At 42.2% G+C, this 13,943-nt stretch overlaps 1 protein-coding gene across 2 annotated transcripts in view; it reads right to left on the reverse strand.

The window, feature by feature from the left end:
- Positions 1 to 817: 817 nt before the first annotated feature.
- atmin (ATM interactor) overlaps positions 818 to 13,943 on the reverse strand; it is a 29,391-nt gene continuing 16,265 nt past the window's right edge. For both annotated transcript variants that reach the window (XM_085991820.1, XM_085991819.1), the window contains exon 4: positions 818 to 8,942. In XM_085991820.1, coding sequence (XP_085847946.1) covers positions 7,109 to 8,942 — 1,834 coding nt within the window. In that variant the 3' untranslated portion in view covers positions 818 to 7,108. The remainder of the gene's footprint in view (positions 8,943 to 13,943) is intronic.

Here is a 13,943-nt window from a genome sequence, read left to right on the forward strand (position 1 = left end):
AGTGAGCCACTTCTATTGAATAGCCTGGCAATACAACGTCAAGACTCATGTGAATAATCGCCCTGCCGAGATACCCAAGGGCAACTGTTGCCTAATGGAACCGTACTCCAGAAAGGAATTAACACCTTCAGGAAGAATGTTGGCAAGAGTAGGGGATGGAATACACAACCTGGAACCAGACTTCAGAAATCTTCAGGCACACCGGACATTAGATTTCCCAAACAATCCAAATCTCCTACCACAAGCTTGACACAATCCTTTTGTACAAATCAGTCAAGATCAGCCATAATCTTATTGAAAGGCAGAGCAGGCTTGAAGGGCCAAACGGCCTACTCCTGCTCATTTTTCTTATGTCAGGTACATGGTGAACAAAGGTTTTTCAGCCAAGGTAGAAAAAGGAACTAAAAACTTAGAATGTACAGTTCAGGGGTTTAAAAATGATGCAGTTATATTTCTTAAAAAAACACACCCGTCTACCCATGAGACCCAATTTCAAAGCCATTCCAGACAAAACAGGATTAAAAGTATTTTCTAATTGATGAATGCCTTGTAGGAAATATTTATTCAGGTGCCTCAATTCAATTGCCAGGTGGACATAATCCACACACACAAAAGTACACTCTGATTTGATATAAAAAGGCAGGTTTGCTTTAATAGTTTCTTTTTTTGCATTTTAGAAATCAGCAAGTTGTTTATTGTAACTGAACTCAATGCACAGCCAGATAAACTATGCAACACAGCAGTCTGCTGAAATAAGAGAGACTTTTGTAAATTTAAGCCCACATCGAACAAACAAAATCAAGATATGCTGCTCATGTCGGAGAAGAAACTGATCTTTATTTTTTGCAACTCTGCATAATTTTGTCCAGCTTCCAAGTGCTTTACACAAAATATCCACTGACACTATACACTGGGAAAATAATTTAATGTGCAAAATTCCAGTTAACTGGAGTACAATGAAACAAATCTCATGGCTATTTTAAATAATGTTGTTCAACTTAAAAGAAATTCCCACCCACATGACCAAAAAATACTTAAAAAAAACAAAAAAAAACAAGCACTTTTGGCACCTCAATGTTTTACATGCAGTTATACGTTGTTTATTAGATATATACACTGTAAAAAGGGATGTACAATTCTTCAGGCGCGGCCAAAGAAAAAGCTACCATGGAAGTGTGTGCAAGTACACTCGTCAAGGTCATGTGCAGCAGCCGTTTGTCAATGAAATTCATCTCAGTCGCACAAACCCTTTTGTTTAGTTTTGTGCAAACGCAAATACAGGTGAAAGTCATGAACCATGCCGTTTTTCTTGGTGCAAGTGTCCAATTAATGAAGCAGACAAAAAAAACTCAACAAGAATTAGTAAAATCATGTCAGTAATGATAAAACAAAATTCACCAACATTCCATGGACATGGCGACATTTTTCTTTGTGACAATTTTGCCCACTTCCCCTCCAGCGGGCACCAACTCCTGTTCCACAGACGCCAGCAGCCTGGCCGGGTGGCTGTTCCCCATGTGCAAGCCTAGATATTCAGTGTCTGAGGAATCACCACAAAGCCTGATCCTGTCCTTACCCAACATCACCACATGGGCCATTCCAACTAAGAGTGCCTGGGCATCAATCAGGAGCGGGAACGGTGGCTGATTTTCCCCCTTCCTAGCGCAAGAACGCCAAAACTAATTGTGTCACCCCAACCGAGATTGGCTGATGAATTTCAGACTGAGAACCAAACCTCGGAAGACCGGACAGCTTGACTTGGCGTTATGCCACATAGTACCTTTACCCACCAAGGCATCTGGAGAACATCACAAGAGGGAAGAGTTTGTGGATGGGAATGATACTGAAAGCGTAATGACAAGAGTACGCAAAGGTAGGCAATCCACCATTCAGAAATTGAAGGTAAATTCCAAGTAACATAAGTTACCTACCAACCAAAAATAAAAATCACACAGTGGCATATAGTCCACTTCAGGAGGATAGCCCGCTTTGGCCATCTTCAGCCACCGGAGAACTGACACCCTCAAGCAAACAATCCCAATACATTCCACCTAAAAAGATGTGGGAGGACACTGAACACTTAATATGTATGTACATAAAGTACGAGAGTGAACTGCATCATTAAATTGTTACCCACAAAAAATACTGCAATTTACTTATCCAGTATAAAGTTTATTACTTCTGCAAGAGGAGAGAATGGTGCAAAATATGGAACATGAAATATGCCGGCCTTTTTAAGAATAACGACTACAAGCTGTATAAGGCAAATTATCTCACTTCCTTCATTCATTCATTAAACTTCACATAGAAGCAACGCATTTCAGAGATGGGTGCACACGAGGTGCATTAGTGAGGACAGAGCAGACCAAGATGACAATGCTTAGTAAAACTGTGCAGGTTACTCCTCAAAAGTTATGCAAGGGTCCTGTAAAATCTACATTGCAGTGATTAATCCAAGTAGTCACTGTGTGCTGAAATGCCCGTTAATGTTGCCACTGTTGCTGTCGAAAAGGGCCAATACTCTAATCAATGTGCAAATGGTTTCTTTTGACTGTTTCCAAGTTTGTGAATAGAGTTTGGCACAAAGTGATTTAATTCAGTGTTGATGATTTCGGTCAAGAAGGGGATTCAAAATGTTCACACAGTTGCGCAGTATTTCCCCCACTAAGATTTCAGAGAGTCATGGGTGCGAGAGACTAGTCTGCTATGGTCACCTGAACTGGAAAAAAAAACTGAGCAGTTTGTCTGGTGACAGCATTTTAAACGTTATAATACAATGAAGAAGTACTGGTGGTTACGGGTTTATCACTGGCACTGGTGATGATTTAAAGTTATGAATTAATAGTGTCACACAAGCAGTGTTTGGTGCATTAAGTGCATACTGACTGGAGTACTATTTTACCTATATTGTTTTGGTACCAATATGTTAAGTAGGTCCAGTGACAGCAGTATAACCATATACTGTACTGAAGAGTAGCTGAAACAGTCGATTCCACAGATGTCTGAGCTTGCTATCTACTGACAAGAACATCAATTCAACACGTGGAAGAGTGACGGAGGCATTACTGAAAATATTCCAGCACATCAAACACAGGGTGACCCTTGAAACACAAATGCACACTCAAAAAAACTTACTAGAGGTGTGTGCAGGTATACTTGCCAATGCAGTGGAACAGCTGTTTTTGGGACGGAATTTTGTTTTAAATAGACACAAACCTACACTTAGCATTGAAAAGCAGCAGCCTAGCACAAATACAGGCCGTGTCAGAGTGTGCAGTTTAGTTTTTGGTCTGAACGTAAATGCTACACTTGTGAAGTGAACGAAATACACACCAACCAAATACAGCTCCAGGAAGCTAGCAAAAATGTAGGAAACAAAAAGGAAAATTCAGAAAGAGATACATAAGGTGCCAGGATTTTATGCAATACAGAGTTGCTGTCTCATCACAACTCATCAATGAGACAAAGAATTATAAAGAAGCTTCAGAAGCTTAAGCTACCACTCCAACTTGTGACATACACTTTGAAAGAGAGTAATCCAAGACACTGACCTGGGCGTTGTTTACCAATTCCCCAACTGGGAAGACAAGTGCCCAAGTCTACTAGAAACGGCAGCTTTGGAGCCGTGGAAGGGCTTCTGACCTCCACCACCCAGCCCCTGCACCACTTCCACCCCCAAAGATTTCACTAGGCAGGAGGCATTTAAAGCTTGATCAACTAAGCCTTTAAAAAAGGACTTGCTCTTCCCCTTTGGCAGGCATCTTATGGCTTCCAAGCAGCTTCGAAGGCAGGAATCACACTTGTGGCTTCCAAGTTATTTTTGGACATTGTTTGCAAAAGCAGAAGCTCGACCCCTTAACTTTCAGATAGGACAAACACATACAACCAGATTTGTGCAGAGAAACTCCACAGATAGCAGCTTGCATTTACAAATGGGACCCTGACATCTCTGTCACTTGGAGAAGCAACTCATCTATTCATGACATGCATTTGTGTTCCTAGCCCATGATGTACATTCAAGACTTGTGGACTATAAAACTTTAATGGTGATTTACTCATTTCCTAGAATCGCCAATTCTGTAAGACTACTTGGACCAGTTTAGTAGTTTATCTACCAATGCAGGCACGGAGGCCAGTTTCAGTGAGGCTTCTTGTCACACTCGAGCACCATCAAATTTACCAGCAGGCCTAGTAAACCCTCACTTTTCATAAACGCAAGAGGTTGTAAATAGAAATAAGAGTATCCATCTGGGAGTCAGGAATACACAAATGTAGGAGCTGAGATAGGGGAAGATTAAAATGTAAAAAATTTCCTAGGATTCGGGCAGATTCAGCCACTGGATTTAACAAACAAAAAGGTCTCCTTTTCCCTGGAGAATTCATTTAGGCTTATGTTCCAAAAAGTCTCAGAAATTGCTCATCAGTGACATTGCACAGGCCCCAGCAGCATATTATTTGGTCTGGGTCTGGAAGGGACCCCATCACATTCAAATACTCTCATGATATAGGCTACAAGCCTGGATTTATGGAGTCCCAAGGTTCCAACACCACTTGATCTCCACTTCAACTCCCACCCGCCCCCCCCCCTCTCAAACAGTCGCTTTGACACTTGGGTGACATTAACTTGCCTGGAAGTATGACCTTACTAGTTAATGTTGTAACGAGGTCAAGCTAAAAATCACAGCCAATAGGTATCGAGCCCAATTTCAAGGCCTGGGCCTGTACTGATACAAAAGCATCAGGGAGAAATGATTCACTGCAAGAACATGGCATGGCATGGATGACCAGACAAACCAGGTTTAACCTCGTTCCAGATAGTCGTGCTTTGCAGTGGGATTGCGGGTGGAGGGATGTATTTCTTGACCAATTATAGCCCGCTTTAGCTATTCTGATAACAGCATTAAAGGTTGGGCCCTCAGAGCTGAGGATTCTTAGCTCTAAACCCAGGAGGATGCCCACACATGATATTCCCGATTGCTTAATGTCTCCCTCCTACGTTTTAATGAGGAAAAAAAAAATTAAGTTGTTTTTGATTTATCCTCCTTGGGGGAAAAAAAAGGAGCAAATGTAATAATTGAGTGAGGGGTAATGCACTTGGGCTCGTGAAATGGTGAAGCGATTTCTAAAAATCCAGGGCATGAAACCCAGCAAAAAAAAAAAAAATTGTTTTACAAAACACTATTTGCAGGAATAATTCAAACTTAAAGAAAGTCAGGACATCCCAAAGCGCTTTACAGCCAATGAAGTACTTTTGAAGTGTAGGAAACACGGCAGCCAACTGCACACAGCAAGCTCCCAAAAACAGGAATGTGATAATGATCAGATAATCTGTTTTTTGTTACATTGATTGAGGGACAAATATTGGCCAGGACACCGGGGATAACTCCCCTGCTCTTCTTCAAAATAGTGCCACGGGATCTTTTACGTCCACCTGAGAGCAGACGGAGCTTCGGTTTAACGTCTCATCTGAAAGACGGCACCTCCGACAGTGCAGCACTCCCTCAGCACTGCACTGGAGTGTCAGCCTAGCTTTCTGTGCTCAAGTCTCTGGAGTGGGACTGTGAACCCACCACCTTTTGACTCGGAGGAGAGGGTGTTACCCACATAGACAATGAAAGGGCTAAGGCTGTTACATGTGCAAATACAGCAGCTTCTGACAGCAAAAGAACAAAGAATAGCTGCCCGTGGAGACTTCTACACTGCAGGATTGGGAAGATCTTTAGTGTCTTGGAAGGTCAGGTGTTCCTGTTTTTTTTTTTAAAAAAAAGAAAAGCTTTTCACTAATTTGGTCAGGCAAAATAACTATAATCCAAGTCATGCCACAAATAACAGGTAGCGCAAACTGCATTAAACAATAAATCTGCTGGAAAGAAGTACAATGGACATTCACTTCTGTTTTTTCTCAGCGTTGTTAAAAAAACTCAGTTCCCCAATGGCTCTCACAGAGTAGCTGAATCTCTCACCTTGGGTAAGGTCCCAATTTTAATCTGCGGTCTGTGCACTCAGCTAGGGCAGTGGCAGGAGTACTGCAACTAACCTCAGCGCCACTAGATTAGTCAGGGGGCAACCAGCAGGAGCTCCGGTTTCCAAAAGCCATCCAGCAAACCTTGCTCGAAGTGCATGTGCGGACATCAGCGGAGACCAGATTTGGACCAGGCTGTGAGGAGGGTTGCCAACCCCCCAGGATTGTCCTGGATTCTAATAATAATCTCCAGAACACTGCTGCAAGCAACCCAGGAGAAAAACAACATAGGGGCTTTTTTTTTTATATAAAGTGTTTCTTAAAAAACAAATTCTTTGAACACTTTCATTTATTGATTATAATATTGGAGTTTGGGAAAAAATGCTGTTCGACTGGGCGTGATGGTTGGAAGCAGGAGGTCATGCGATAAAGCCTCTAGGGCTATGTCCAACCAGAGATGACAACCCTAGCCGTGATGCTCCTTCTGACTGACGAGCCCATCTACACAAGCTCGCAAGGGCCGCACATGAATAACTGACACTTGGACAAAGTACCAGAGGATGCCTGGCATCCATAAAACTCTAACCCAGAAAGTGGCCAATACCTTCAAAAGTGTGGGGAGGGGGGGGAAATGAGAAAAAAAGAAAACTGCCAAAAACAAAACAAAAAATTGGTAATATTGTACCATAATGCATCAACAGGCAAGGGTGGGCGATCAAGGTATACACTGCGTTACATTTGAACATGTGGCTCTGTAGTCGTCCTATAGTGTTTGCAAATCTAGCAGTGTGTCCAAGGAAGGTGCCAAGAGGAAAGCAAAAAAAAGTCAAACTGGATGGGGGAGGCTACTCTCAGATACTGAAGAATGGTGAATCACAGAACAGCATCAGTTAGAAGCCTAAAAATATCAAGCCTAATTTTTTTTCTCTCATCCAAAAGCATGTAGAGACCCAAAGTAAGGGAGAAAGACCCCAGTACCTAGATCAGTTTAAATATCTGGGATTTCTTTGTCATTCTCTTCCCACCAAAATTTAGATCCCCAGTACACTGCTACCAAAGGAGGTGCACAGTATCTCAACATTAAACTTTGGCACTGCCCACACTACGTCGAAGCCAAAATTCATGTTCCTTTGCAGTCTGTGCACTTCAGTCGTTGCTTTTATCGGTATTTCGAAATAAGGAAAAGATCTCATCACAGGTTTGCGTCTCAACTGAGCTGAAGTGAGACTCCATGGTGTTCCATGCCATATCTGCCAAGAGGAAGTCATCCATTACAGTCTGTGTTTCATTGCTAGTGAAGAATAGACTGCCGAGGTTTTCAAAGGAGCTGCTGGTTGTCTGCGTTTCGGCGCAGTTTAACCGGACCTGGCTTTCAGTGGCATGACTGAAATTATTTCTACTGCACACATCATCAGTCTGGGTTTCTGCACCAGAAGCCTCTATACTTAGAGAGAAACTGGACGGTTTCAAAATACTCTCTAGAGGTAGATGTGGACTGCTGTCCAATAAGAAATTGAAGTCTGTTTGAGTCTGTGTGTCAAACATTTCTAGTCCTAAATAGCTGGACTGTCCCCTGCCGTTGTACGCTTGCGCAGGATAGTCTGAAAACAAGAAGTCTGTCTGAGTCTCAATATCTAGAGATTCCAAGGCAGACTCTGTCTGCAAAGCACCAAACTCATTCTCTTCTGTCTGAGTTTGTATGTTGCTGGCAGACAGAAACTCTACAATGTCAAAGTCAATGCCCGCATTCTGTGTCTGGCTGCTGGTCATGCTCTCTCCAGAGGCATTGCTGGCATCGGATAAGAGACCACGATTTTCTAATGAATGACCAGCCATGCTTTCAGACAGGATATTTTCCAAGTCATTAAATAGGTTAATTGTCTGAGTTTGATTGTCAGTCATTGGGTTCTGTTGAAGTAAAGTGGATTGAATGTGAAAATCAGCAGATGACTTGTTAGAGTTCTGTAAAAGATCATCGTGGTTGGTTGTTTGGGATAGTCTTTGGTCCATGTCCATTGCACCCAGGGCAAACGTAGTTTGAGTCTGTCTACAAACAGCATAAGAGGGAACTAAAGAATGGTCAAAAATGTCTTCATGATTATTTGCATTAATTAGTGCTTGCACTATGGGGCCTTTGCCATGAGCAGAATTTACCAAACTAGTTTGTGTTTTCCTAGAAACACCGCACAATGAAAAACAAGACTGGCCAAAGGGATCTGTCTGAGCACTTATTGATGTAGTGATTTTGGCGCCTGGTTCGAAGGTTTGCGTCTGGACACTTACAGGTAGCAACAGTTGGGCACTGAAACTCAGATCAGTCTGTGCACAAGCAGACATGGTGCTCTCTGCAGAGTAGCACAAGGACAGAGATTCTGGCACTGTGTTCTGCGCAAGGTATGATATGTCTGTCTGAACATTCATGGAAATAGATTTGTTCTTTTGGCCCAGGTCTCCGAGTGATGGTAATCCTTGATGATTGGCAAAACCTGAATCCATGTTGACTTGCACTGCAGCGCTGATTGGTTCAACCACCATGATGCTAGCCACCTTGGAGACGGGCAGACCGCCTTTAAAATGTAATGCTGTCGCCTCCAAAGTTGGTATCAGAGTTCCCACTGAGGTAGGCAAAATATGCATTGTGCTCATAACAGATCCTTGATTGTCAACTGCAACAACAATGGATTTGACAGAATTATCCATGGACGTGCCTGAAGATAAGAGAACTGGTAAGTGTGTCAAGTGCATAACAGGAAGTTTGACAAGTGCAACTTTGGGCTTTGGTAACAACAATTTCTGGATTTGTTTTGCAGGAGCTGGAGTCTGCTTATTGCCGTCATCTCCACAGGAGTTTTCGATGCAGGATCTCTTGTTCATCTCCACTGGCTCTTGGACCGGCTGGAATTTCTGCTCTTCTTTCACTCCCTTGTTCAAGCGATTCTGATTTAACCACTCACTTTTCCTCTTCTTGCGTGGTGGATCCCTAAACAGTAGATTAGACAGATTGCTCATTAGAACCTCAGTAATAAAAAAAACCCCATAAAATAGTTCACTTCTTTTTGCAAAAACCTTTTATTGCTTGAAGAAAAAGTTAAGAAACCTTGTATATGGGAATCTGTTTACAGTCAATTATCTGCCTGAAAAATATATAATTTTCCCTTCGAGGGGCATTCAAACGAGATAATGAGTACTGCATACTATTATAACATGGGTTGCATCACAGGGGTTTTAAACCCTGCCCAGATACAGCATCCACACCTACGTACTTTGATAACCTGCTACCCATAATGCAATAACAGAACAATGGTTGATTTCCAGTGTGCTCCTATAATTCTGAGAGTGAAAAATTACTTTCTATAATTTCTTTCCCTTCATTAATCTCTAGCCTTCCCTGTATCTTTGGCATCACATCCTTTAGTAACAAATGGGTACGAATTTAGGATTAGTACTAAACACAAAAAAAGAGTTGTTAGAATCTTTTTGATGCAGTTATTCGAACATGGAATGTGCTACGACAAGTGACGATTTAAGCAAAAAAAAAAAAAAAAAAAAAAATCAAAAAAAGAAAAGTTGAAGGATACAGGGAAAGAGCAATGAAATGGGATCTGAATACATATTTCTGATGGGGAGCTGGAACAGGCATTGGCAGAAGCACAGTTCAAATAGTTTCCTATGATTCTGTTGCTACTTGGTTGAGATTAGCAAACCTAACACAGCACACGGCAGGGAATAAAACCAGGAATCAACTGGTCTCTGCGGTTCACTGTCGACCAACTGAGCAAAAGTGCAAATCTAAAGCTGCAATTAACAGAACAAGTCTTTGCCATTTCCTTAACAATGGAAGAGGAGGATGTGTTACCAGAAGTACAGGGGAGAAGGGAACTTACTTGCATTAGCATAAATGGAAAACATGAATGGATAAACTAAGAGGATTGAAACCAAGCCAACATCCAGGCCCAGATGGTTTCCACCCAAGAATATTAAAAGGAATGTGAGGAAATTGGGAATGTGTTTGTTATCTCCCAAAGCTAGTTAGATTCAGGGATAGCTTTCCATTATTATTGGGAAAAAAAAGGGAAAGATTAAATAACTACAGACAAACGTGTTTAATATAGTAGAAAAGCTGCTGCAATCCATCACAACATAGTGTGAGTGAGTACTTGGAAAAGTAGAAGCTGATTCAGCAGTTAGCATGGTTCTGTAAAATTGGCAATCCCTTTGTCTCCATCCTGTCTGCACATGTTCTCCATGCTTCCCATTTAGATTACACTGCCATGACCAGTTCATAATCAATCAGACATTCAAAATGCAAAAAAGGTTGCAAACCCTTAAAATACAACAGTACCACCTCCAACATGTGGATGAGAAACAGATGTCTGAAGTGGGCTGGTTTGTGCGGTCAAGACTAGGCCATGAGGTGACTGAAATCCCTGTTAGGAGTCAAACAATTGTACCTGGGTTAAACTGGAGACTGGCTTAAGGACCTAACCTTGTTTCTTAAACTCGATTGGGTTGCGGGGGGGGGGGGGGGGGGGGAAGGATAATTATTAAGATTGCTAGTTCGGTAGCTACCATACCATTGTCTATCTCAAACACATTTTTAAAAAAGTGAATAAAAGCAGAGTGCACAGAAACCAGTGAACAATTGGAAACTGCGAATATCACACTGAAAATGTAGCAGTTGGCCGCTATTAGTTCTCTGAATTTTTGTCAAGTAGTTTTTGTGTGTGTTAAGTTATGTTCTCCGCATGTTGTGACTGAAGGGGCGAATTGCTCCCAGGCCTTCACCTAGGGTTGCTCAGAGTCAAATGCAAGGAACTTTGTGTGGCGTCGGCAGAGGGTGACTGCTCCCCTGCCCCTGATTTTTCTGCCTCCCAGCGAGGAAGTGGCTGGCTTTCAACTCAGTGCCAGGCCACAACTGTTGTGGCTGAAACTAGGTTTGCAGCAGTTCTGGGGAAACCTCATGCATGAATCTATGTCCCATGCCTTGGTGCTCCAGCATGCAGCGTATGATCCCTGCATTTGCCCATTCGGATCTGAAACGGTCAATTATAAAGTCTAATTAATCCCGTCTCAATGCTTCATAGCTAGTGCTATTTCTATGAACGCTGACAACATAGTCTAAAAATGTTGAGCCTAAAGATGCATTGCCGCAGCCAGCATTTGCAACAGATGAAAGCAACCAGCACAGGACTAGTGCCCACAGAACAGAAGGTTTACACATACTGTACATCACAAGACAAGTGATTTACAGACACCAACAGCTAAAATGATCTAAATTTAAAGGCTGGCTGAAGTGTACTGCAACACACTGGAGATTCCAGCGGGCCACATACAGTTTTAGCAGCTATTGAGATATCCAAGAGAGGGAGCAAAAATAAATTTCAGACTTCGATGGATTTCTTCACCATATATTGGCCCAAAATGTGCAATCGGAGGCTTCCCGCGGGCGGATGCCTCCGACCTGTAAAAAAATCTACACAGTTACCTGGTGGCCTGGGAATCACGTGGGCCAGCCCAACCAATAAAAGGGAATCCCCATTCATACTTATGGGAGTTCCATACGTCCGGAACACCCATAAGTATGAATGGGAATCACTTAAAAAATACACCAACACGTGAAATAATTTTTTTTTAAATTACATTAAAAAAAAATTAAGTCATTTTTAAATGAAATGGCATTAAGTTTAATTTTTGGAAAATATTTTATATATTTTAACAGGGCTAAAAATAAACTTACCTTATTGTACAGGATTTTTAAATGTACGAGTGATAAAATTTTATTTATTTAAAAAAAAACTCTTATGCTGGTAGAAGCAGGCCTTACGACTGCTTTTACCAGGCATAAGAATTTCACGGGCATAAGTTGGGCAAATAGCGTAACTCTCCACCCGCAGAGGCCCTTCTCCCGGGGATGCGAAGGACCGGTCAAGAAGATTCTTGACAGATCGCAAGTGCCGGGTTTTAGCGCATGCGCTTCGTATGCCTAAACCCGGAACTTGCGCGACCCCATCTGCCGCGTACACGCCTCGTACGCACCCATAGGGGGTCGCAAAATACGGCCCAATATTTTCCTGGGTTCTCGGTCAAGTGCCAATAATGGTAGCCAAGTGAGGCCTTTCAAGTGTTTTACCTTTGCCTGTTTAGCCAAGATTCCTTTGATTAAATTTGCTTGTCAAATTTGGACCAGCGGGTTTCAGCAGTTGGCAGAACATCCCAAGATGTTTTTTGTGCTTTAGTAGTCTGGGCAAATGCCCGAGCAAAAACACTTACCAAATTTCTATCAGTACGGCTAACAAACAACAAACAGTACGATTAACATCCAACGAGGCACATTTGAGGTTGGAAAAATACCAAACTGTGCAGGCAAGTAATCCAGTATCTCACAATATTCAATCCTACTAAATTATGGGGAAAAACCCTGAAGAGTTTCAACTTCGTTACAATCAAAACTCAATAAATATTACACTATGCAGTAGCACAGTGGTTATGTTCCTGGACTAGCAATCCAGAAACCTAGATTAATAATCTGGAGACACGAGTTCAAATCCCACAGAGGCAGCTGGGGAATTTAAATTCAGTTAATTAAATAAATCTGGAATTAAAAACTAGTATCAGTAATAGTGACCATGAAACTGCCGGACTGTCGTAAAAACCCATCTGGTTCACTAATGTCCTTTAGGGAAGGAAATCTGCCGTCCTTGCCCAGTCTGGCCTATATGTGACTCCAGACCCACAGCAATGTGGTTGACTCTTAACTGCCGTCTGCGGTTCAAGAAGACGGCTCACCTCCACCTTCTCAAGGACAATTAGGGATGGGCAATAAATGCCGGCCATGCCAGCGACGTCACATCCCATGAACGAATAAAAAAAAGACACAGACACTAAACCACAGTGCATTATGCACATCTACAAAAGTGCCGAAATATTCCTAATATAATGCAGAGAGAGGTGCAGCAAATAGTTTCATTCTATACATCGGGTCATGGGCTCATTCACATCTTGTACCAGAGAGGGAAGTAATTCAGCCCAGAAGTAGAATTAAATCACATCATCGCTGACTATGAGAGAAGCATTTGGTCAGAAATCAGGACTCGCAGTACCTGCTTAGCTCCAGGCTGTACAATACCCAAAACAAGGCTCATTGCAAAAGATGTCTAAATCACACACCGAGGAGTGCCATGTTGCACCACAGCTCAGTAGTGCAAAATATGCACATTACAGAAGCAATTGTGATAAGGGCATTCAGATTCCTTGGCTGTTGACCAGAGAACATGCATTGTTGGAATTCAAGGAATTGCCAGGCTAGTCTTCTGAAAGAACTGCAGATTGGGAGGTCATGTAATAAGTATAGGAGGCAGCTACCCAATCACATGGCAATTAGAGAAAGGTTGATTTTATGCAATCTATGAAACAGATGGCTAAGCAGGGTCTGCATTCTACTGGAAACCTGAACAGGCCATTTGTGGCTAAAGAATAGACCATGTGGGAAGGGCGTTTGAGACCAATTTGCGCAGTGTTTGAAAACAGACACAGAACAAGTAGTGTTGAACTGAAAAGCATGGAAGCAAGCAGACAAGGCAGAAAAATAGGCATGCCCCACTGACAATTCAGTTACACATTAGTATTAGATTTCTCAAAAGTAAAATTCTCCTGTTGGGTCAACATTCAAGGTAATATGTACTGTAATGAACTTGCAAAATTGACTTCTTCACAAACAGCAGACAACACGGAGGTCCAGGGCGAATAGGGTCAGCCTTTTCTAGCTTGAATTTGAAATGTTCAGGACAGTTGCCAATATATGCCATTCATTTGAGCCTCTTATCATTTTCAGGATGTAGTTCTTCAATCGGTGACTACTGCCCCTCCCCGGCAGAAGCTGTGTTACAGTCTCCATATAAATCAGCCGAGGGCAAATAGTTCCAATGGAAAAAGAGAGTCAGAAGTTGTCCGGCTCTTTCGAAAGTGCTGCTCAGTCTCCTGT

The sequence above is a fragment of the Somniosus microcephalus genome, chromosome 6 (genome assembly GCF_052327205.1).
Source record: "Somniosus microcephalus isolate GS21.2 chromosome 6, FLI_Smic_1.0, whole genome shotgun sequence".
NCBI classification, from domain to species: Eukaryota; Metazoa; Chordata; class Chondrichthyes; order Squaliformes; family Somniosidae; genus Somniosus; species Somniosus microcephalus.